The sequence below is a fragment of the Canis lupus genome, chromosome 37 (genome assembly GCF_011100685.1).
Source record: "Canis lupus familiaris isolate Mischka breed German Shepherd chromosome 37, alternate assembly UU_Cfam_GSD_1.0, whole genome shotgun sequence".
Lineage (NCBI taxonomy): Eukaryota > Metazoa > Chordata > Mammalia > Carnivora > Canidae > Canis > Canis lupus.
Window position 1 is genome coordinate 16,370,427 of NC_049258.1, and position 24,857 is coordinate 16,395,283.

At 42.4% G+C, this 24,857-nt stretch overlaps 1 protein-coding gene across 2 annotated transcripts; it reads right to left on the bottom strand.

The window, feature by feature from the left end:
• Positions 1-3,966: 3,966 nt before the first annotated feature.
• On the bottom strand, positions 3,967-23,147 carry IDH1 (isocitrate dehydrogenase (NADP(+)) 1). Of its 2 annotated transcripts, none has more exons than XM_038585584.1 (10): positions 22,980-23,147; positions 21,900-21,966; positions 19,040-19,177; positions 16,171-16,462; positions 13,040-13,145; positions 11,567-11,744; positions 9,509-9,660; positions 7,287-7,427; positions 6,220-6,382; positions 3,967-4,922 (listed from the first exon to the last, which is right to left on the bottom strand). In XM_038585584.1, the coding sequence occupies exons 3-10, from the start codon at positions 19,159-19,161 to the stop codon at positions 4,832-4,834; spliced, it is 1,245 nt and encodes a 414-aa protein (XP_038441512.1). In that variant the 5' UTR covers positions 19,162-19,177; positions 21,900-21,966; positions 22,980-23,147; the 3' UTR covers positions 3,967-4,831. The 2 variants fall into 2 exon arrangements, with proteins under 2 accessions (XP_038441512.1, XP_038441511.1); XM_038585583.1 differs by lacking the exon at positions 22,980-23,147 and adding an exon at positions 22,088-22,364 and having other exon boundaries at positions 4,709-4,922.
• Positions 23,148-24,857: the final 1,710 nt, after the last annotated feature.

The following is a 24,857-nucleotide window of genomic DNA, read 5'->3' on the forward strand; positions in this document are numbered from 1 at the left end:
GGACTCGATCCTGGGTCTCCAGGATCACGCCCTGGGCCAAAGGCAGATAGATGCTTAACCGCTGAGCCACCCAGGCATCCCAACTCCAAATAAATTCTTAAACTTTTCCCATTATAATAGTAAAAACTCTTACTAAAACACTGTAACAAAGCCAGTGACTCAAAGCCCAAGCTGGTTGGCTCTTAGAACAATATTGAAAAAAAAAAAAAAAAAAAAAAAGAACAATATTGAGTACATGGTACAGCCTGAACTGAAGAGAAGTACCCCCATCTAGAGGTTGTGGGTCTTACCAGACACTGGTATCCCAAGAGTGTCAGGATCAGAGGACATACTCAAATCTATTTGTTGGGTGAATTGTGTTCAAAGATATAAGAAAAAGAAAAAACCTCATATAAAGAATTTGATCCAGGTGCCAAGACCAGATTAAAAACTTTGGCTGAGATCCAAATTGTAGATCTTTATGGAATAGTACAAGGGTGTAGTAATTAAGTTGCAGCAATGTGTAGGCTGCCTCAAACAATATAAATAGGAACATGATTTACAAACTAAGGTCATTGAATAATTCTAGAAAATGGAGTAACTGCAACCAGAAAACATGGAAAATTTAGATGAAAGAGATGAAAGTAGCCTTGGAGTATTAGAACCAAAATTCAGAGTCAAAGTTAAATTTTTAATTTTGATCATATAATTTAAACATTTCAAAGTTTACTTGGGAAATTCAGAGTAAAACCCTGTAAGAAATGCCTGAAAATCTCTTGCTAGGAAGAAAAGTAGAAATTTGAACCAGTGATTTCAAAGTAGGAAAATGTGATTCCGTTAGAAAATGTCTCGGAGCTTAGTCTCTGAATATATAAATAGTGCAACAGGCAAAACAAAGCAACCAACCAGGAATAGTAATTCTTATGCAGAAATCAAATGAGCGCTTTACACCAAAGTACTCCTAAAAAGACAGTGTCATGGATTCATCAAAGTGAGATGAGGAAGTCCACCAAAGGACCCTCAAGCATTTCTACTCATAATTCTTAGTGTACAGTCCAGTTGAAATTACTGGGGTAGAACATCTTCTTAGAGAAACACTTTGCAGCTTATGTTCGAAAATGTTTGAGGGAATGTTACTGGAATGTGTCACTCTATCAAAGGCAAACCAGAAAGCTTAGCAGGGTCAGCCAACACCGGAGAGAAAGTTTGTGATTTGTTTCCGGAGAATGTGGCTCCGTGTAATTAGTCCACTGGATTCAGAACAAGTTTCCTATTATATTTGTTGGAAATAAAGTTGATAGAGCAGACAACAAAAAACAAATGGGTAGTTTAATAAGTTATGAGAAGGCATTCTTGTAATATCACCCATGTCAAGGAAAAGAACACTGGGGTGCCTGGGTGGTTCAGTTGGTGGAGTGTCTGACTCTTGACTTCAGCTCAGAACATGATCTCAGGGTCATGAGATCAAGCCCCTGACAGGGTCCACACTGGGATTCTCTCTCTCCCCCTCTCCTCTTTGTCACTTCAGTGGTATTTCTGTCCGAAATGTGTAACTTGAATCTAATTACAAACATCAGATAAACCCAAATTGAGGGATATTCTACAAAATAACTGGCTTGTACTCTTCAAAAATGTCAAGGTCTAGAGAGACAAAGAAAGGCTTAGAAACTGTTTCAGGAACAAAGAGGCTTGAGCGATATGACAGCAGAGTACAATGTATGATCCAGGATTGGACATTGGAGGGAAATCTGTAAAGATGATGGGAGCAGTTGCTGAAACTTGAATAGGAACTGTATTGTATTATATCAATGTTAAATTTCCTGACTTTGATAATTGTATTGTGGTTATATAAGAGAATGTCCTTGTTCTTAGGAAATATAGACTGGATTATTTAAGGGTGAAGGGGCATAAGGTCTTCAAATTCTTCTGAAATGGTTCAGGAAAAAAGTGTGTGTGTGGATGTGGGGCGGGGGGGAGGAAGACAAGACAGAGAGACAGAATAACAAATGGTGCAAAAGTAGAAAATTGGCAAAAGGTTATAAGGCTTTCTCACAAATTTTTAATTAATTTTTCTGTAAGTCTGAAATAATACCAAAATTAAAAGTTACAATGTTGTTTGCAAAGTTCACCTCTTTGAGTCTGAGATACCATGCAGAGTTGTTCAAATTTCTTATTCCAGAGGAATTAGCAGTTTGGATGCTGCATTCTCCTTAATATTAAGAATCGGGCCTTGAAATAAAATTTCTAATAGAGAGGTTTAAAAAAAAGTACAAAATTTTTCAGTAGTTATATCAATACTCAAAGTCTTAATTTTTAAAAAAGATTTTATTTATTTGATAGAGAAAGAGAGAGAGAGAGAGAGAGCACAAGCAGGGGGAGCAGCAGGAGAGGGAGAAGCAGGGAGCCCGAAATGGGGCTTCATCCCTGGACCTTGAGATCATGACCTGAATTGAAGGCAGATGCATTCCTCTTAATATTTTTATGTTTCCTCTCTTACCTCCTTAATAAGAACAGACAGGACCCTGGATGGGGAAGAAATTTTTATGATAGAAATATTCGAATGAGGATGGGAAATCACTTGTTGGGAGTGTCTTAGGAGGACTGTATGTATCTGGGAAAAATACAAGACTCTAATTGTGAAGATTTGTTATTAAGTATTTTCAGTTAAAAATTCTACTTAAGGGATCCCTGGGTGGCTCAGAGGTTTAGCGCCTGCCTTCCGCCGGGGGTGTGATCCTGGAGTCCCGGGATCGAGTCCCGCATCGGGCTCCTGGCATGGAGCCTGCTTCTTCCTCTGCCTGTGTCTCTGCTTCTCTCTGTGTCTCTCATGAATAAACAAACAAAATCTTAAAAAAAATTTCTACTTAAGAAATAGTACTTGCAACTGAGAAAATTTCAAAATGTGGGACTCCTGTCTTCTCTGTCCGTGGATCCTGCTGCCTTCAGTGTTTTGCAAAGCAGGAGTCATTTTCCAGGTCAACAATTCTGATCCTAATGCTGTTACAACATAAACCATTAGCCTCTACACGTATTGGTCAGCATTCTGTTCATTTACTAAGTATTTTAGAATATTAACCGGTTCTTGGCCAAATACTGATCCTGATAGACATTGGGGTAGAGCTTTGCAGCCATTAACACTCATCTGATCAACTCCTAGGATGTTTGTAAGTGCTCGAGGGACTAGTCAAAAGGTCATCCAATCCAATGGGGTGACTTTGTTCCACACAATGCTTTCTTCATCCAAACCTGCAAATGTGCAGGTCTAGTAGAAAGAGTCCTAGCTCAGCTACGAGGATTCCTGGCTTCCAGGCTAGAATGGGCACTGAGGTACTGTATATATCTCATCAAAGTGCCTCTCAAGGCCTCGGCTTCCTTCCCCATAGTACGTGGCTACTGCTGGGATGCTGACCAACTTTTCAAGAGTGAGCTGGATATGTGGGAAACCTCTTTGACGTTGCTTTTCCCACATCCCCTGGGACCCACCAATCCCCATCTGTTCTCATCTTTTCAGGGATCCACCCTGCTCCCTCCACCCCCAGTGCCATGTCCCTGTTCAGATCTTCATCATTTCCCACCCGAAGTATCACAGTACCTTGAAAACTGGCCTTCTCTCCTGGATCCTGCCCATCACCCCCTCTTCCACTACTATCCATTCTTCATAAAAGCTGTGCTATTTTTTTAAAGGAAAATATGACCATGTCCCTCCCTTAAGTCTTCATTGGCTTCCTATAAACTTACATGATCATACTTCCATTCCTTAGCAAATGCCTATGCTTGATTCCCTAATATTCTTCTAGTAATCTCTTGTTCTGTCGTTGGTCTTCTTTCCCTTTCACTGTAGGCTCCACATCTTCCTGTTTACTTATCCATTTTCCCCACAGTAAACTCCTTCAGGGCAGAGACCACTTAAAATTGAATTCCTGTGGCCAGGACCTAGCATGGTGCCTGGCACCTAAAGCATACTCACAAATAAAAACCCAAGACTAATCATTAGCACTTAATTTTAATAACAATTAATAGTTTAGATGAAGAATAGACTAGAATAGTGTTTAAAATCAACTTTTGAAAAAATCACATTTGTATAAGGGAAATAAAACGGGCCAGCAGAAGTCCAAAAAAAGGTGCAGCTTGGGTTATTGCACTTGGATGAAATATGCTGCTCAGGGTAGCATAATACTCAGGCCACACAAGGCCAGGAAGAGGGGACAAACAGAGGCCAGACCCTCAGGTCATCTTTATTCTGGATTCCAAAGTCTCCAGTTGCCTCAGAAATATTTAGCATTTTCAAAACAATCAAGAAGACCTCTTTACAGAAGTGACTGCGGTGTCTCCAGCGGGTATTAGTAACACCTACGCTCTTCATTCCAGACAATGGGCAAGTTGGCAAGTTCACCGTACAGCTCTACTGCACGAAATGGGACATCTCTTACACCAAAACCACACAGCGCCCCAGGCCCCGGAGCGATGAAGGGAGTGAATGTGTACTTCACATCTATTTCAGGGAACAACACTGTGGCTACAGTTTACCCTTTCAAGCACTCTTCATTTTGGTCATTTGCATTGGAACATAAGAAAAAGGGACAATGAGTATACAACGAGCATGAAAGTAATTCCTAGGCTACTAGTAGAAAATAAAATAAAATTTAAAAAAGTTCCCTGCCACGTTCACGAGGGTGGCATAAGTGTACGCTACGTAAGAAAAAGGCTGTAAACTTATAGAAAAGATAAACTCTGGTTTCTAAACAAATTACAAAATTGATTTTACCTTTTCCCCTTGAGTGTTATACAGGAAAATGTAAACCAGTGGACCTAGTTACCAAAAACACGTATCCTCCTAAGCTGAGGGATGGCCTTACAGTTTGGCCTGAGCTAGTTTTATATTCAAGTTTTCTCCAAGTTTGTCCATGAACTCAAATGTATTCAAGTAGTCAGAACGTTGCACACTAATAAAGGAAGAAAAAGAAAAGAGAGATTAGTTTGTTTCTGATCTGCGGGCAGAGGGAAAATTCTAGAAGTGCTACATAGGTAGCATTTTACTTAGGTCTAGAAGAAAACTAGTATTAACGAAGTATGACTATATGGCTGATGACTGTGCTCAAGGCTCAAGGGGCTGATGCAGGCTACAGGCAGCCTGCACTGGCAGCTCGGCCACATGCACCTTCACAGAATGTCCCTTGCCCTGAGTCTTTGAGGACAAAACTATCACAGAGCTCCCATTCAGACTGAACTCAACCCACTTCTTATTCCTCATTCTTAAAAATAACAAAACCTATTCAGGGGTACGGCCATGCTCTCATCAACATTCCTACAAATTGTCACATGTCCTTAAAAAAGTTTTAATGCTCTTTTATTTTATCACGGTCTTTCTTAAAAAAAAAAAAAAGAAAGAAAGAAAAAAAAAAAGATAGTCTGGCTAATGTAATCCTGCTGACAAGTGCCTATTCAAATAGACCACAAAGGTAGTGTACTGATAAGAACATTTCAAGCACTGTATTCTTGCCAGAAATTTAAGATAAGAAAGATGTAGCGATTGAGTATATCCTCATCACTGAGAGGACGCATGCTTAGGACATGGGATTAATGTTAAACTTTAGTAGGGTTTCTTGAGGTGAGTCATAGTGACCAGCTGTGAGGGAGAAGTCTCTGACTGGCAGTCAATCCAACTGGGCTACATGCTACCATGTTCTCAGAAAAATCCTGGGCAATAAACGGGCCTTGAATGTTGGTTGTAAATAATTACGGAAGGGACTAAGACCTAGTGGCACGTAAAACTTGTGCAGTTACTCTTCTTACTCATAAATTGAAGAAAATAAAGGGGAAGGATACAATACCCTTGGAGGTCCCTCTGTTTCAAATGTCTATAATTTACTTGTTAAATTAAACAGAACCTTGTCACCCGATGATTTTCAACTAGATCAGAGGTCAGCAAACTACAGTGTGGCCCATGGACTCCATCCAGGGTACAGTTTAATTGGAACACGGCCACATCCACCAGCTTCTGTATCATCTGTGACTGTGCTCCTTCCACAGTGGCAAAGTTCAATAGCTGAGGAGTTTGAAAAGGCTGTATGTTCCATAAAGTCTGAACTGCTTATTGTCCACAATCAGTAGTGTCTGTTGACCCCTGAACTAGGCAATAAATAACAAATAATTCATGTACTTCCAAAAAGCACTGCTGTTTTGAGCCCAGTAAAGGTAAGTGGTGATTTGACTACAGAGCTCAGGGCATCTTATACTTACTTGGGCAAACCTTTAATACAAGCAGCCAAGTCCTTGGTCATGAAGCCAGCCTCAATGGTCTCAACACAGACTTCTTCCAAAGCCTTTGCAAAGAAGCTGAGCTCTTTGTTGTTATCAAGCTTAGCTCTGTGGGCTAACCCTCTGGTCCAGGCAAAAATGGAAGCTGAAAGAGCAAAACCAAACCAAACCCAAAAGCCAACACTTAGATCATACCAAGAGGGATTCCCAAATGTTTCAGTTGCCAAAAACAGAACAATTTTTTTGTTTGTTTGTTTGCTTGGGTGATTGATTCCATTAGGTGCTATCCACATGGGCTATAAAGTTTTCTAAGAACTGGGAATATTTTATTGGATAGAAACTTAAAAAAAAAAATCTGTCTTGCTGTTGAGCAGAGGTCTTGGGTTTTGTTAGAGCCTTACGAAAGCACATTTTCACGGTGTGCTAGTAGTACTTGAAGCTTGAGGGCATTTACTAATTTGGAATAGGTCACAATCTCCTCTCTCTTGTCTATGGTGGCCTCCCTGCCTCTTCCCAAGCTGTAATCTCTTTTTAAAGTGTTGTCCTTAGGGGCAGCCCAGGGGCTTAGCGGTTTAGCGCCGCCTTCAGTCCAGGGTGTGCTCCTGGAGACCCGGGATCGAGTCCCACGTGGCGCTCCCTGCATCATGGAGCCTGTTTCTCCCTCTGCCTGTGTCTCTGCCTCTCTGTGTGTCTCTCATGAATGAATAAATAAAATCTTAAAAAAAAAAAAGTGTTGTCCTTAAAATTCGGTTAGAAGGATCGATCTGTGTGGCTTTTAGATTCTTAGCCATCTGTGGCATTTCACTGCACCAGAGGAAAAGGAAAATGCTCAGTGACAACATTCTTCTCTATAGCGTACATTCTGCTACAAAATGGAAAAGCATATATTGTGTATATTTCAAGCACATTGAAACGGCTCTTAGTAGAATAGATCTGCTGTTTGGTGAGGATTTTAGACACAACGTGTTGGGCAGCCAAAGGAATATGTCTGATTTCCTTTGGAGATCTCCACTCTCTGGTTGGAAATCAGCGTAGCAATAAACACTTACCAATGGGATTGGTGGACGTCTCCTGGCCTTTCTGATACATGCGGTAGTGACGTGTTACAGTCCCATGGGCAGCCTCTGCTTCTACTGTCTTGCCGTCTGGACAAACCAGCACGCTGGTCATCATGCCAAGAGAGCCGTAACCTGTAAGAGGCAGAATGTGAAGCATCAGGTACAACTGCACGAAGAACATTGGGTCTCTCAGAGATGAAAGAGGTCTCAGGAAACGAAATAAATATACGCATGTGTAGTCATCAATGATTCTGCCTCTCAGGAAGCAGGGTCCCTGCTCCGGACCTCAGGGTCAAAGCCACCTCTGGAAAGGCTACGCTTCTTCGTCCCGCATATATTCACAAATTTATGCACATTCATCTGATTCATAGGGTTGTTGTAAGAATTAGATGAATAGACGTATATTTGTGAAAAGAATATATATTCATCTTCCTTTGAATAGTACCTGCCACGAGTAAGAAGAGCTCAGTATGTTACTGCTATCCATATGTGCAGCCAGATGCTGTGATGTGGGAAAATAAAAAGATTAATGACAGTTGTGTCCTGCCATCAGGCTGCTCAGACTCACTGGACTGGAAAGAAAAGGCAGGTTGAAAACAGGATGGGATGACCCAAGAACATCCCTCTTGCCCTTACCCCCTGTAACAGCCCCAACAAAACAGTCCTATTTTGTGACTTCCTATCCAGAGAATTACATTACCACTTTTTAAGTCTAGACAATTGGTTTTCCTTCTTTTATTCACTCTTACACTTGAATTCAAAGAATATTTTTCTCTGTTTTTAGCTACCTTCCAATAGCACCTGTGGAGTTAATAATGCAAATTTGTAACAAGCTGCTATGTTTGTCAGTTTTGGTTTTTGGTTTGAGAGTAGGTAAATAAACAATGCTTTTTAAAAAAACTCATTGTTAGAAACTTCTGCATGGGATTAGTAGGCTCCTTTCATTTTTTTAATATAAATTTATTTTTTATTGGTGTTCAATTTGCCAACATATAGCATAACACCCAGTGCTCATCCCATCAAGTGCCCCCCTCAGTGCCTGTCACCCAGTCACCCCCCCCCCCCCCGCCCACCTTCCCTTCCACCCCCCCTAGTTCATTTCCCAGAGTTAGGAGTCTCTCATGTTCTGTCTCCCTTTCTGATATTTCCCACTCATTTTTTCTCCTTTCCCCTTTATTCCCTAGTAGGCTCCTTTCATATCACTGTGTTGGTCTGGGGCTTTCGTAGACTCAAATGTTTACTGGTTGGAGAAGTTCAGGACCATATCCAAAGTGAGTTTGTCTATCTTTAATATTAGGACACTAGTTGGTATCACCATCAAAACTGAGGATGTAAGTGGTTTGAGTCCAAAGTAGTTCATACCCTAGGAAAGAACGGACACCAGGACAGCTCTGCCTTTGCCTTTTGACTGTTGAGCTGCACTGAGGTCACATTTATCTACAAGCTCTGCCCAGACACAGAGCATTGGTCCCAGGTATCTTATCAGTGCACTACTGGATACTGCACTTCAAAAGTCCTATTCCAAAGTCCTTTGAACTTCTGTATCTTGACATTTACATTTGAAATATCCCTCCAGATACTCCCTTAGTTGCTTTGAGGACATTTAGAAACAGTGGGACGATTTGGGTCCCTTTCTAAGAAATCTGCTCACAAGGAATAGTTTCCTTTGTCCACCATGGAAGCATCCACAAGGCATCACTCCTTCCTCTAGTGAATGCAGCACAAAGGATCATGAGCGTTTGCAGACACAGGATGGTAAAGAGAACTGTCTAACTCCCGTATCTGACATAAACTTGGGTTGATTTACTGCTTTTCAAACTGGTAGGAGGTGCTTAACTTTTCCAAAGAGAAAAGAAAAAGTAGTACTTTCTGGGGAAAAGCAAAGAGAATTAAAGGTGGTAACAGGAACATTTACCAAGTTTACAGAGCTGCCATGGGTAATTAAAATCAGAGGGCAGTTTGGTGCTGGAGAAATCAGAGCAGACTTTCTGTTGATCTGGCCCTTACCTCTGACATAAAGTGGAATTTCTGTGAACAGCCCCGGGCTTCTTTGCATAGGCTGAGAAGATGGAACTGGATAGCTTGTAGTGTTTACATTTCATGATTTAACAAAGGGCTGCAACCACACCTCTTCCCAAACTAGAGAGCTATTGTGGCCTGACCTTCGTGTCACAGGCTGAGCTCCACCTCTTCTTGTTCCCATAGCTCCTCACCTTGGGCCACGGAGTCCGACTGCACGTCGCCATCATAGTTTTTACAGGCCCAGATAAAGCCTCCCTCGGATTTCATAGCTTGGGCCACCATGTCATCAATGAGCCTATGCTCATACCAGATGTTCTGGGCTTCGAATTGGGATTTATACTGCCTACGAAGCAAGAGAGAAAAGGGAATTAAAGAAATTGTTGGGCAGCCCGGGTGGCTCGGCGGTTTAGCACCGCCTTCGGCCCAGGATGTGATCCTGGAGACCCGGGATTGAGTCTTGCATCAGGCTCCCTGCGTGGAGCCTGCTTCTCCCTCTGCCTGTGTTTCTGCCTCTCTCTCTCTCTCTCTCTCTCTCATGGATAAATAAATAAAATCTTAAAAAAAAAAAAAGAAATTGTTAGGTATAGTACCTGCTTCTCCAAAGAGAGTGGGGGTTGGGCCAGAAGCAGCATTTTTTTTAGAGGAAGCAGCAGAGATTTGAGAATCTAATAGACCTAAGGTCAAACCCTGTCCACTTGCTAGCTGCTAAACCCCAATTTCCCCACCAGAGAGTAATTTCACATCCTTCACAGAGATGTAAGAATAAGGGAGAGAATAGAGTGTCCCCAGCACTATTTTTAGTTTTCAGTACACTGCTGATCAGATTCAGTACACTACTGGGTACATTCAGGATGTCCTGAGGCACAGCTTACTTTAAGAATCTAATAACGAGGGTGTCTAGGGTGACTTAAGTTGGTTGAACATCTGACTTCGGCTCAGGTCATGATCTCAGGGTCCTGGGATCGAGCCCCACCTTGGGCTCCCCATTCAACAGGGTGTCTGCTTATCCCTACCTCCCCCAGTTGTGCTCTGTTTCCCTCTCAAATAAATAAATAAAATCTTAGAAGAAAAAAAAAAGAATGTAATAATGGATGAAAAAGACTATTCTTCCACTCTATACCTTTCAGGAAAGTAGGACAGCTCCTGGGGTTGGTATGGATGGGTAGCAGGAAGAGGAATTAAGGTTTCTTAGGAAACATACCTAAAATCAAGCCCTGGCCTCCACACTTTCCTAAAAGGGAGTTTTGCATCTTAAAAGTTAACACATGCTCTCATGTTGAACCTGAAGTTCTTATAGACAAGTTCAAATGATTCCACTAAAGCAGAGTTTTAAATCACAACAACGGGCTTCAAAAAGAATGGAAATGTGCCCAATTCAGAAAGTCATATGCTTGAAAAATTAGAATTTTTAAATTTTTTTTGAGAGAGAGAGACAGAGAGTGCAAGCGTTAATGGTAGGGGTGGGGGTATGTGTGTGTGTGGGGGGGGATAGAGAGAATCTTAAGTAGGCTCCATTCCAGCATGGAGCTCAACACGCCCAATGTGGGGCCCAAACTCATGACCCTGAGATCATGTCCTGAGCTGAAATCAAGAGTTGGGTACTTAACCAACTGACCCACCCAGGTACCCCCTTTTTAATTTTTTAAAGGATTTTATTTTTAAATAATCTCTATACCTAACATGAGGCTCAGACTCACAACTCTGATATCAACAGTCCCATGCTCCACCAACTCAGCTAGCCAGGCGCTCCCTGGCCAAATCAGAACTTTCTATCAGTTACAGGGCACCTTCATTCAAACATTATAAACAATTTTGGCTCTTAATAAAAATAAATGTGGGACGCTTATTTGAAAACATTTTCCTTGGGATCCCTGGGTGGCGCAGCGGTTTGGCACCTGCCTTTGGCCCAGGGTACGATCCTGGAGACCCGGGATCTAATCTCACGTCGGGCTCCCGGGGCATGGAGCCTGCTTCTCCCTCTGCCTATGTCTCTGCCTCTCTCTCTCTCTATGTGTCTATCATAAATAAATAAAAATTTTAAAGAAATTAAAAAAAAAGAAAACATTTTCCTTCTAAAAGCAACTCAAGATTGGTTTGTTTCACATCTGTTAAATTTTAGCTATGCCCTTAACTTTATGGGATAGTGATGGTTTTCATTCAATTTGTCCCAGAATCAAAGGGATAAGGATGCAAATAAGTCCTGGCTTATTTTAGAAAAAAGACAAGAAAAAAAAAAGAACTGTACTTACTTGTCATATATTTCCTGAAAGATGTCCTTAAAACGTCCATCATATTTTTTCAGAATAGTGTTTTTGGTGCTCAGATACAAAGGCCAACTCTTAGACAGAGCCATCTGGAAAGAACTGTGTGCAAAATCTTCAATCGACTTATCTTGATTGTACATCCCCATGGCCACACCACCACCCTCTGTGGGGGGGGAGGGGAACACCGATGATAACAGGAAAACAAAGGTAAATGGGGTAGAGTTGTAACAAATCCAAATTCACCTACCACCACCTAAGCACCCAAGCATGTCTGAACCTAGACTTCAAAAAGTCCTACCCAGGCTTCAAATGGGAATATTCCATGAGTTGCTGAGGCACGTGATTGGAAGAAAGTCAATTCTAGATAAGGACATATAAGGACATTCTAACTTGTTTTGAAAGGGCAATAGAAGTGAGAAAAACATGGTCCTCAGGATCCAGAAGACACCAAAATACTAAAAACTACTGATCTATGAACCAGAAATACACTCGAGAAATGGTGAATCATTTTCGTGCTTTCACACTTAAGATTTCACATGTGTTTTAATCTCTACGTTTGTGCTCTGTCCTTAGCCATTGAGAAAAATCTGGATTTCAAATATTGAATGAGAATTCTCATAATTTCCTGGAGGATACTGAAGGTTCATACCTCGTTGGTAGAAATAATTATGCTACATGTAATCACTAGTGTTTCACGACTCTAGGTGAACTCTGTAATTACTGAAAGATAGAACTTGAATCTTTGCCACTGCCCAGGGCCAACGTAGGCTTGAAATGTGCAAGGCCAAAACCCGCTGAGCTAGATTCCATTAAAATGATACTATTTGGAGGAGGCGAAGAGTACAAAGGCTAGGTGAGCTTTGAGTTTCTGTTTGTGTGAGAGCTTTTAACAACTTCAGTAGTGGAGAAAGGTGGTTTTCTGTTCTTTCAACCTTTAGGTGGCATTTGCCACAAATGGATCTTTGAAGCAGCAGGATGGTAGGGAAGAAAAAGCAAAAAGCAAACATTTACTTTCACAGAATAAATACTCAGGGCAAGAAGAAAATTTCAGCAACTATATAACGCAACCTTTTTCCAATAAAAATCGTAGTAGAGCAAAGGGCAGATTACATGACAGGTGATACAGGATTAGCAATGTTTAATTTCTTTAATTCATTTATAATAGATTCCTGCCAACCTTCCCTCCACGTTTCAAGAGAAGGGCAAAACTATGTACCATCTTTGCCCACATGCATTTCCAATGAAGTGGCTAGTTCCCTTTGTGTCTTTCTTTATTGCATCCCATGGGAAGGCATGGAAGCCAATTCCTTCTTTATGCTAGTTTTTGGGCCCTGTAGAAATGTTGTAGATTCCAGATTGTATTTCTGGCAGCCACATAACTAACTATTAAAAAGCAGTACTAATAGTGTCTAAATGACCTGTAAAAAAATGAACAGATATAGCTCATGATGAACTTACCTTCAAAGTTATGTACCAGGTAGGTCATTTTTTCAGATCCATCACTGGGCGTGTAGGTTATCTCTACTTTACCAGGCCCGGGAACAACAAAATCAGTTGCTCTGTACTGTGTAGGGGGGAGAAATATATAAAGAGAAAAAAAACTATCCTTCCAAGAATTATAATGGGAAAAAAAAATCCTAGAATATAGCACTGTCAGATAGCTAAACAAACAGGGCAGTGTGCCTCAGCCTCCATTTATTTTAGAGATGGGAAAATAAGGTCCAGAGACTTCCCAAAGTAAGTTAATCCTGGTATAGACTGAAGATCAGATTTACTGGATGCCTCTCATGTAAAGGGAGAACCAGTAAGGAGTGGAGGAGGACACTAAGCATTTCCTTCTAGGAAGCTTATGGCCTAACAAAGACAAACCAAGTGAGAAGCCACTCAAGTGCTTTCAAATGTCAAAGGGGGGCTAAGATAAGAAATGTAGCAGGATGACACAGGAAAAGAAATGACCGAGACCTGGAGGTCAAGGAAGACTTTCCACAGGGGGATGATAATACACTAGCTACAGTGTCGATGGAGACCAGAGAGCAAATGCCTTGTCCTCACTGCACGAGACACTAAGTGACCAGCTTGAATGATCTCATCTCATTTGACTCTTACATCAATCCTACAATGGAAGAACTGTGATAGAGTGGAAAGAACACATCTAGGGTCAAAAGACTTGGGATCCGGTCCTTAGACCTTTAGGGTTCAGTCTCTTCACCATTATTATCACTACTAACTCCAGCCCAGGATTTGTCCAAAAGCAGCAGTGACTGTGGAAGTGGCTGGGACAGGCTGGTACCCCACAGGGAAAGAACTGCACAAGGACAGCCGTCTTGCTCATGGGAGTGAGCTATGCTGGGGACATGCACATGAGGGATCCGTAACGTTTAAGTGCACTGTACCCTCTTCAATGACCTTAGAATATTTTCACAATCAGGTACCAACACTTGCTGGCCATGCCTATCTATTTATGTTTGTATAGAGTAATACTGATGACAGCCAGGAAAAGAGCCCTCAGGTAACTGTGAAGATTAAATATCCTTTCTACACAGCACATTTGTGTCATATAAAGTCACTGTGGGTGGTAACTCATTCCCATTTCTCAAGAGGAAGACGTTGTGAGGCACCAAAGCATCACAGATGCTTTGCAGAGGGTTTATGCACATTTCAACGATTCAGGCTGAATCAACCTGAGGTTGGGAATTTTCAATCTGGATTTAGAGAATGACCATTCTTCCAAGTGACTGATGCCAAAATAATTCAAAGAAAGGGGGGGGTGGGTGGGTGCAAGATGAAAAAGACAGCATGAACTCCTAAGAACTGAAGAGCGGTCTTCCCCAAAGAACTGGCCACCTGTGGATATCGGAGTTAATTCTGTTGTGATCGGCATGTACTTTGTACGGCTGCAATCTTTAAAATTTCCTGAGACTTGTTTTATGTCCCAGCATATGGTCAACCTGGAGATTGTTTTGTACGCACTTGAAAAAAATCTGTGTAGCTGTCGGGTGGAGTGGATTCTATGAGATCAGTTAGGTCAAGGTGGCTGATAGAGTTGTTGAAATCTTCTATACACTTAACTTTCTCTAAGTGTTTTAATCAATTTTTTGAGAGGATACTAAAATTCCCAATTATTATTAAAAAAAAAAAAAAAAAAGAATGGTCTTTCCAGGGGGCACTTGGGTGACTGAGTTGGTTGGTCATCTGCCTTCAGCTTGGGTCATGATCCCAGGATCATGGGATCGAGCCCTGCATCGGGGAGCCTGCTTCTCTCTCTCCCTCTGCACTCCCCCTGCTTGTGCTCTCTATCGAATAAATAAATAAGATCTTAAAAAAAAATGTTCTTCCTGGGATTAGTGAATTTGTAGTGCTTCTGTCCACATTCTTACTCCTGGGCCTCTGGAAGGTTTGGCCAGGATGAAGGGATAGTTTGAACCACAGAGTAGAACAAAGTGAATGATCCTCAAGGACTGACCCAGTGACCCCTCCCCAGGAACAGAGTGGTCTGCTTTGGCCACACTATTTTTGAGGACAGCTACATCAAAGCCTCTGGATTTCAACATTAGAGATTGTTTCTAAGGCTCTTTCAAGACCTAAGCTGCTTTTTATGAAAGTCTGAAACCTCCGTTTCAATACGGATTTTGTTTAGTTGGCAGTTTTTCTGTTTAATTTGGCAATAAGCTTACTGGTACAAAAGTACAGAAACTTTCTTTTTTCCAAGTAGGAAAGGAATATTTAAAAGAGAATACTTTCACAACTACTAAATCAGTTTTTCCTTTTATGCGTAAAGTGATCACATTCAATATAATCTTTGATGGTTCTCAACCCTACCTACACACTGGAATCACTTGGGAGCTTTAAAATATCTGAACCCCATGGAATTCAGGTTCAGCTGGTATAGGGTAGCACTCATTCACTGGAATTAAAACAAATAAAAACCAAAAAAACTCCTTAAAGGGATCTGTTGTATAGCTAGGATGAAGAACCACTAATTTGGTTGAACTATGGGAGATTATACAAAAATGGAAATATCTTATGGTTTAACTTTATTTTTTTAAGATTTTATTTATTTATTCATGAGAAACAGCGAGAGGCAGAGACACAGGCAGAAGGAGAAGTAGGCTCCTCAAGGGAAGCTGGATGTGGTACTTGATCCCAGGACTCTAGGACCACACCCTAAGCCAAAGGCAGACACTCAACCACTGAGCCACCCAGGTGTCCCTAGGTTAATTAAAAAAAGGGGTGGGGGATGCCTGGGTGGCTCAGTCAGTTAAGTGTCTGACTCTTGATCTCAGCTCAGGTCTGAATCTCAGGGTCATGAGTTCAAGCCCCACATTGGGCTCCATGACCAGCATGGAGCCCACTTAAAAAAATTAAAAAAACATACCTGAAAAAAATAATTTGTGTTGAGACAGGTACCTCTCTGTATGTATATTTATTCCTATCTAAATATACAAACAGACACATAAACATTTCTTGATTTTGCACCTCACTTAAAGGGAGTAGTCACCAAAAGAATAAAACATACAGATCAGAACTGCTGGGCAACCAAGGACAGGAAAAAAGAATATGGAAAATCAAATGATGCCAACACGACTTACTTGATCCCCATAAGCATGACGACCTATGATGATGGGTTTTACCCATCCGCTCACAAGCCGGGGGATGTTTTTGCAGATAATAGCTTCCCTGAAGACAGTGCCACCCAGAATATTTCGGATGGTGCCATTTGGTGATTTCCACATTTGTTTCAACTTGAACTCCTCAACCCTCTTTTCATCGGGGGTGATGGTAGCACACTTGACACCAACGTTGTACTTCTTTATAGCTTCTGCAGCATCCTTGGTGACCTGGTCATTGGTGGCATCGCGATTCTCTATGCCTAAATCATAGCTGGGAGGGAAAGGTCATTAAGTGTTAACTCTCCAGACAAACTGATGAGTGACCAAGGCACCAGTCTCTGTGTGATGGCGCACAACGCCTACCCCGAAGAAAGGAAAGGCTCAAAACATACCTAAATCTGCCAACGTTTAGGATCAGAGCATCTCAGACACAGAAGATGGCTGCCAACCAAAGAAGGACTAGGAGAGGCTAGATTGTGGGCCGCACCCATCTCGGGTGTGGGAAGCTGTCTAGAAGGAAACTGAATGGAAATCATTGTGCTCTGCCCCTTTGTGTGCTCTTCACCATAAAGATGCAATAATAGCTCAAGCAACCGTTTTTGCAGACTTCCTTCCATAAAATTACCATAAAAGCGTAAGCCTAAGTACCTTATTTTCCCTTAGTAAATACTGTGCTTTAAAAATAAAGGGGTCAGAAGGTTTAAAGGATTGTTTGTATTCTGGCATTAAAGTGGTAGGAGCTGTAAATGCAAGTCAGTGCCCAAAATGCTACTGACTTCATTAGTCAGAAGATGAACCTTTCCCTAATTCTTAGGCAAGTCTCTTTGTTTTGGAAATCAGCCTGCAGTGTATTGGGTAAGTAATGGAATCCAGTGACGGAGTTAGAGTCATATCCACCAATGCCCACACCGCAGGTTATTCAGAACTGGAAGGAAAGAGGGTTGATTTGCCACGGAGCATAGAAAACGACTAAAGCTTTATCTCAAGTATCTCTGTTGGAAAACAGGAGAGACCAAATAGTAATTAACAATTCATTTTGTCCTCCAAGACTTTTAAAAATGTTTTTGATTTTCAGCTTTCAAAACCTGCTAACCCACAAAGTGCCTAGAATTCTCTTTTCAGTTCCTTTTAGTTTTTGCATTTCCCTTGCCTTCGCTATCCTAACTCATGATGCCGATGCAAAGGTAGCAATCTTAATGTATTTCCAAATAACAATTATTCCAAGCTGCTTTGACCTTAGATAATTCACAGACATCTAACGAATCCACTGACTCTCTTATCTTCTGGCACAGGAAATGCTGAATATTACAAATGTCTAATCCTAATTCAAACAAGGGCTGTGGTCAGCACTTTCCACGTTAGTAGGAATCATTTCTTCTCAGAAGCTACCAGTAATTAGTGGAATGTTTGCTTCTCTTCTTAATGTTTCTAACAGAAGAGAATGAATAAGTGGCCTGGGCTACTATCTAGCCCACGGAAAACAAAACAAACACATCACTCTCCACCCTTCCCCTCAGAAAGAACGAGTCATGTAATAATAATAATAATAATAATAATAATAATAACAACAACAATAACAATAATAATAGCCATTTTGGAACAGCTTAAAACTTGTCTGAGCCTCCAAAAATGTTTTATTCTGTAGCTAGCGATGCTTTTCCTTCTAGGCATAATGACTGTCTTTTAAAACTCCTTATACCTCAAAGGCTAACGAGGAAAAATTCTGTCTCTACCAAGTGCAGGTGTACAAAGAGCACGAGCAAGTTTAGGAAAATCACAGGGAACAAAGGAGGTGATCTCACAGAGACTTCTGTATCTAACTCCAAACACTTTAAAGACAGAGCAAAGGCTCAAATCCTTAGAACACCAAAGGTGTCAGGGATCGTCGATGGAAAACTGGGGGTTGTGTAAGATAATTTCAAGGGTTCTTTCTGTGCTCTAGTTATGTGAGAAGGGCAAAAGGTTGGGAATGAACGGGGCGGGCGGAGGGGGGACAAGGTCCACTGACTAGTGAAGTAGAGTGACATAAGAGAGGTGGGTAGAAAGGATATAACTGTGGTAACTACATTTACTCTACTATTCAACAGAGACTGCACCTCTATGACTTTCCCTTCCACAAATAATTCCTTGCACTGCTCTGAACCACCGAGTTATAAAAAGAAAACGGTCACAGGAAATAGAGGCTTAGCTTTAAAGAGCAGAGAATCATGTGGTTCCCAACACAATTCTTTTCTTTGGAACAACAGTAAGTCCAGTCTTTCTAGAAGTGTGTTAAAATTAAAATAGGAAGTTTGGGGCACCTGAGTGGTTCAGTCCATTAAACATCTGACTTTTGGTTTTGGCTCAGGTTCTGATCTCAGAGATCATGAGATCTAGCACCACATCAGGCTTTGTGCTCAGCGGGGAGTCTGCTTGAGACTCTCTCTGCCCCTCTACCTGCGTTCTCTCTCTTTAAAATAAATAAATCCTTAAAAAAATGAATAAGCGGGGCACTTGGGTGGCTCAGTGGTTGAGCATCTGCCTTTGGCTCAGGGCATGATCCTGGAGTCCCAGGATCGGGTCCCACATCAGGCTCCCTGCATGGAGCCTGGCTTCTCCCTCTGCCTATGTCTCTGCCTCTCTCTCGGGGTCTGTCATGAATAAATAAATAAAATCTTTAAAAATAAATAAGGAAATAAATAAGAAAATAAAGTTAAATGAGAAGGTTCATGTACTTATCTTTAAGCATCCCTCCCTCAGAAACTTTATTCATAAGATACAGCGATAGCTATGCAAACAGCAAGTTATACCCTGAAATCACTTCGATTAGGCTTTCTGACTTTACACTTTGGAAGACTAAATCATTTACCTGTGCAGGTCCAGTTCCACGTAGGGAAAAATGAGTTTTTCCTTAATCAACTCCCAAATGATTCGTGTCATTTCATCTCCTTGCATCTCCACCACAGAACCACCACGGATTTTTTGTGACATCTTGACTTCAAGAAACCTTTAATAAGAACAAATGGTAAGACACAGGTCTTCTTCATTTATTTCATTACTGTGTAAAAACAAAATACAATTTGGTGACTACTAAATACTCCCTCACCACAGCACTATTGCATAAAAAGCTAGTGACGATATATTTACTATTAGAATTGAGCACGTTCTCTATGTAAAGCATGTGTGGCTTTTGAGGCTGCTCTTACAACCCTGTATGATGGGAATTATTTTCCCATTTTACTTTGACAGAAGGAAAATAGCTTTCCCAAGGCCGGTTCCCTAGATCGTGGGGGGAACCTGACCCTGTAACATGTTCTTAATAATGTTATATCATTATTCTGACTGTTGGTTCATCTTACACAATGAGAGGATTTCTGCAATGTCATGTTTATTTGAACCCTTCTATTCAGCCCCTCATTTTACAGTATCCTCAAGATCAGCAGAAATGATGGGTGCTAGTATTTCTCCTCTTTTAAGAGGCTGTTTTGGTTGAAAATAAAGAATACCAAAGCTATGCTTGGGCAATTCAACAAGTTCCTATATACCATGTTTAAAGAAACATGAAGTCTAAAAGCAAAAGATAAAGAATTTCTCATGGGATTATGTTTTCTTAGAGACAATAATGGATATTGGGGATATCAAAAGTGATTTTTTAATTTAGAAAACTCTATATAGAAGGGCTACTACTGCCCAAGAGCCAAGCATGTCCCTGTCCGATTCCTCAGTATCCCAATGCCTGGACTGTTCTTGGGCAGAGGTAAGCTACCAGTAGGTGGGACAAAGAAATGGAATTATTTCAGGAAGGCATGAATTCCTGGGATATGAGAGTAGCAAATACAAATTAATCTGATTTCCAGAAAGGGGTGGGGTGCACCCTCTGGAAGAAGCAAAACTATGAGGTTTCAGGGAAGACCACAACCCATGTGTGTTCCCTGAGGAGTAGAAGAGGCCCTGAGCCCAAAGAAGGTATCTGCTCCCTTCATGATGCTGTAATGGAAAGGTTTTCCCTGGGAGAACATAAAACTACAAATTGCTTTTATTCCCTTAATTATGGCTGAGGACTGGAAAAGTCTGGAGAATGGACTCAAGACAATTCTTAGGTAAGAGGCCTATAAACAGTATCACTTGACAAGCTGAGCTACAGAAATTTGATCTTTAAATAACAAAAATGTACTGGGGGGCACCTGGCCAGCTTAGTAGGTAGAAAGTGTGACTCTTGATCTTGGGGGTCGTGAGTTCAAGCTCCACGCTGGGTATAGAGATTACTCAGAAAAAAATATCTAAAAAAATAACCAAAATGCACTCCTTAGAAGACTGTGAACCTCAGTTCCTTGTGACCAGGCAGGACATATTCCTAATCCTCAGGCCCATTTTCACTTCCCAAATTCGTAATTATAGAATCTGCTTATTACTGTTTAGGAGGTTCCCTATAAACCATTACTGGGGAACCATCTGGAATTCAACGACTCTAGTTGAAGTGAACAAACTGGTGTGGAGGAGTTAATTATTTCTGATGTATAATTTCAAGTATAATTCATAGCAGAGCTTTAAGTATATGATTCAGTCATGCTGAAACCCACTGTTACTTCTGTCCTTGTATTTAAAACAAAACAAAACACAAAAAGAGGCAGCAAACTGATCTTGGTTTTGATATAACATTTCCACGGCTGCATTCCTATGACATATTATACAAGAGTTATGACTTGGCTATTTTTCCTTGATGGCAAATACAATTGATGGGTCATAAGGCATCCTTGAATATGTCCTGCCCTGTCACAAGGAACTGAGGTTTACAGTCCACTAATGAGTACATTTTTGTTCTTTTTTTTTTTATTTATTTTTTTAAGTAATCTCTATACCCAAAGTGGGGCTCAAACTCACAACCCCGAGATCAAGAGTCCTCCCTCCCCCAGTACATTTTTGTTATTTAAAGATCAAATTACTTCAGTTCAACTTGTCAAGGGAAACTGTTTATACCTAATAATAGCATTTTTAAACTTAATTTCCTTCTCAGTTGAGGCAAACGTTTTCTGCAATAATTTTTCTTTATCTCATAATGCACAACTGAAACATTTCAGGACTTCCTCACATTATCCATTAAAACTTTAGCAACTTTTAGCTAAAAAAAGTAAAGTTTTTGTTTTTTGTTTTTTGTTTTTTTTTGAAGACTCTTGCTTACCACAACATAGGGCATTATTTATTTCTTTTAGATTTAAATTCCACAGGGGAGGCTTCAGGCTCCCCCCTGGAGATTCACTCCTCTAAGCCTTGCTCCTCAGGTTCTCCCTCTCCACCCAAACTCCGACTTCAGAAGGACTTTTCCAACAAGGCAGCTCATTTAGTCTGAAAGCAGCTGAATTCCAATCTCCTGACACACTTGTGTCATTCCAGAAAATAAACCTGGACTAATACAGAGTCGTTTAAGAAGAAAGAGTTGCTCTACCTTCTCAATTTTCTTTTCATCAACCCCCCAAGTTTTAGCCACATTTTTTTTTTTCTTTTTAAGCGGAGTTCATGAACTGCAGTAATTTCTAGGCTAAAAACAGTCTCTTGTAGGGAAAGAGCTATATTGAGAGAAACAAGGAAGCAGTTGCAATTTATTGTTGTAAATATCCCTGACTCATTCCCTCGCAGCGCCTCCGCCTGCCTCAAGACCTCCGAGGCCCATTACGCGCAGAGCTGCCGCATCAAAAAAAAGTTCAGAACCGGGAGACTCGGCTAATTCTCACCTTTACAACTTCTAATCGCCCCAACTCCTTTCAGCCTTTGCAGACTCAGTTGACTGCAGTTTACTTCCTAAAACAAAACAAAAAGGAGAATAGAAAGACAAGGTTTGAAACATGCTGGTCAGGATTTAGCTCTTAATGCCGGCCAGACGGCCGGGTTTATCTGGTTTAAAGTTCAGCGCTGAGCGCACCCAGAGGACCGAAGGGCAGTTTTAGGGGCTCAGGGTCCTTCGAAGTCAAGGTGAAAGGAGCACAGGTATCTCGGCCTCGCACCCCGCGAGGGTGCGTCAGTGGGCGCGTCCCGGGGTCCCGTCCGTTAGCTGGTCTCGGGGTTTGCACGCCCTTAGCTGCCGCGGTGAGCAGCGGGCTCTGGGCCTGCACGTCCTTGCAGCCGTTGTGCAAGAGGGGCTGCTGCACGCGCAGCGGGCTCCGCTAGCTTCTCCAGGCGCCCACGCCCGCCCGCCCCTTCGCCCAGCGGCGCAAGAACCTTTCCCCAGGGGGCCTGGAGCCCCGCGGTGGAGGGGGGAGGCTCGCCCAGAACCGAGGATCCAGGCGGGGGCGGTGTCTCCTCCACCCCCTCCCGCCCCCTCCACGCCCCCAAGAGGACGCCTCCACCCCCGCGCCGCCGCTTCCAGCCACCTGAGTTCGCTGCGCACGCCCAAGTCCACGGCTTCCCCTTTCTTTGCACCCAACTCCCCACTGCCGCACGATTCCCCCCGCTAAACCCAACACTTAGTCTTCCACGCTTCCTTGCATCCTCCCACCACTCGATTTTCCTTTCTGCAGGCAGACCTGGGTTTCTGCAGCAGCAACTTTCCGCCGCCCGATCGCTCCCTTCGGCGCCCTGGGGTGGGCCTGGTCCACATCCAGGCATCTAGCACCCTCTTCGTCCCCCCGTCTCTTCCCCACGCCCAACCTGGATTTCCGCCCCTTCCTTTCGAGCAGGGCCTGCTGCTAAATTCCGCCCTTCCTACCCAAGATATGAGCTTTCTCCCTTTTTCTCCCCATTCCAGCCGCGGGCGGGCTCAGAGCCTCGCGGCAAAAGCCGGGGGCTGGGGGCTGCCCCTCGAAGCCTGCGGTTACCTGCAGGGGAAGGTGGGCGGCCGGGGGGCTGGGAGCGCCACGCCAGCCACACGCTGAAGCTCACAAGCGTCTACACCGGCGATCCCAGCTGGGCACCAGCTGTTTCGGCTGCTGACACCGCCTCCGCACCAGCCCGGGAGCCTGCCGGCAGGGCCGGGCTCTGGCACCGCCACGCTTTTGTCCCCTCCCAGGCCCGCCCCCTCAGCCCACCTCCCGGAGCCCCGCCCCCTGCACGCGGCCAATCGCCGCGCGCCGCCCGCACGGGTGGGCGGGGCCAAGGGCGGGGCCCGAGCCTGGGGGCCGAATCCGCGGCCCCTTCGCGTCCGCTCTCGCTGTAGGGTGGGGGGAGGGGCTGCAGCGCCCCCTGGACTCGGCCGCCGCTCCCAGCAGCGGAGGCACCGGAATGCCACCTGCGGACCCGGGACCCGGGACCCGGGACCCGGGGCAAGCAGGCATGCCAAGGCAATTTCCAACACCAACGATTAAGTCTTCAGGACTTCTGTACCTGTGATTCTAATTACTACTAAGTACATACTGTAAAGAAACCCAACTGCCATTTGCATTAGAAGATAAAGGCAAGAGATTATTGTCTGGATTCCGGTGAAGCCGGAACAAGGATGTGAAGCCTTAAGAAAACAATGGAATAAAAAAAAAATAAATTCTGTCCCCTGCAGGGAAATTATTTTTTGTACATTCCTTACTCTTGAAAACATGGAGGAGGGGTATTTTATTTTGGGGGGAGAAGGCTATGTTAGGCAGTGATTTGTAGCGAGTGTAATGCTTGTGTATTGCTGTCCAGGATTCAAAGTTCCAAAATTTATTTTTAAAATTTTCCTCTAGCGTCGGAATATTACCAATTACTCTTGGAAGATAAACCGCTAGGACCGGCACTGCACAAGGTGCATTTTGGACACTAGAGGGCGCGAGTATGTTTCCCAAGAGAAAAGTAAGAAAATACATAGCATCGCACTTGTTGATTTTTTTAATTTTAATTTTAATTTTATTTTTAAAAGATTTTATTTATTTATTCATGAGAGACACACAGAGAGAGGCAGAGACACAAGCAGGCTCCATGCAGGGAGCCCGACGTGGGACTCGATCCCAGGACTCCAGTATCCCTGGCCTCCGTTGAAGGCTGCACTAAACGGATAGGTCAACGGGGCTGCCTGATATTTTTTTTTTTTTTTAAGATTTTGTTTTTAAGTAATCTATACACCCAAGGTGGGGCTCGAACTCACTGCCCTGAGATCAAGAGTTGTATGCTCTACTACTGAGCCAGCCAGGTGCCCAGCACTTGTTGATTTTTTTTAGGTGGATTAATGGAAAGTAGCAGTCACCTCCATTTATTCCTGTGGAAATGATTATAGAGATGTGTAAGCTTGTATTTCATCTAGAATCTGAGACCCAAAGTCATCTAAGATTGTAAGATTGTAAATTTACTCCATTTCATGTCAGATTCACATTATCACCCTTTGCCTACTACAAAAGTATGATCATCTTAGTTTCAGAAAAGATTTAGGACAGCCTTGAGGGTACATACAATATAGCATAAAACATTGAGCATATGTGAGTCAAAGAGAGAATAAATATAGGAAATTATACAGAACCAAGGTGAATTTAATCACAAAATGGATTCCATCAAATCCTAAACACTGCTGGAGATGGGCTGCAAATTTGGCTCTGAGCACATATGGGAGGCAAAATCTCAGCATTCGTGAAAGTGTTTCCTAAGCTAGTAATGTAGGAACTCCTTTTACGTTGAAAATATTTTTTTGTAGATCCCTAGAATTGACTTATAAGATGCGTATACATGTATGCATAAAACTAGATACATGCTCCTTATGCTATTAGCTCTTATACAACTAAAAAAATAACAAA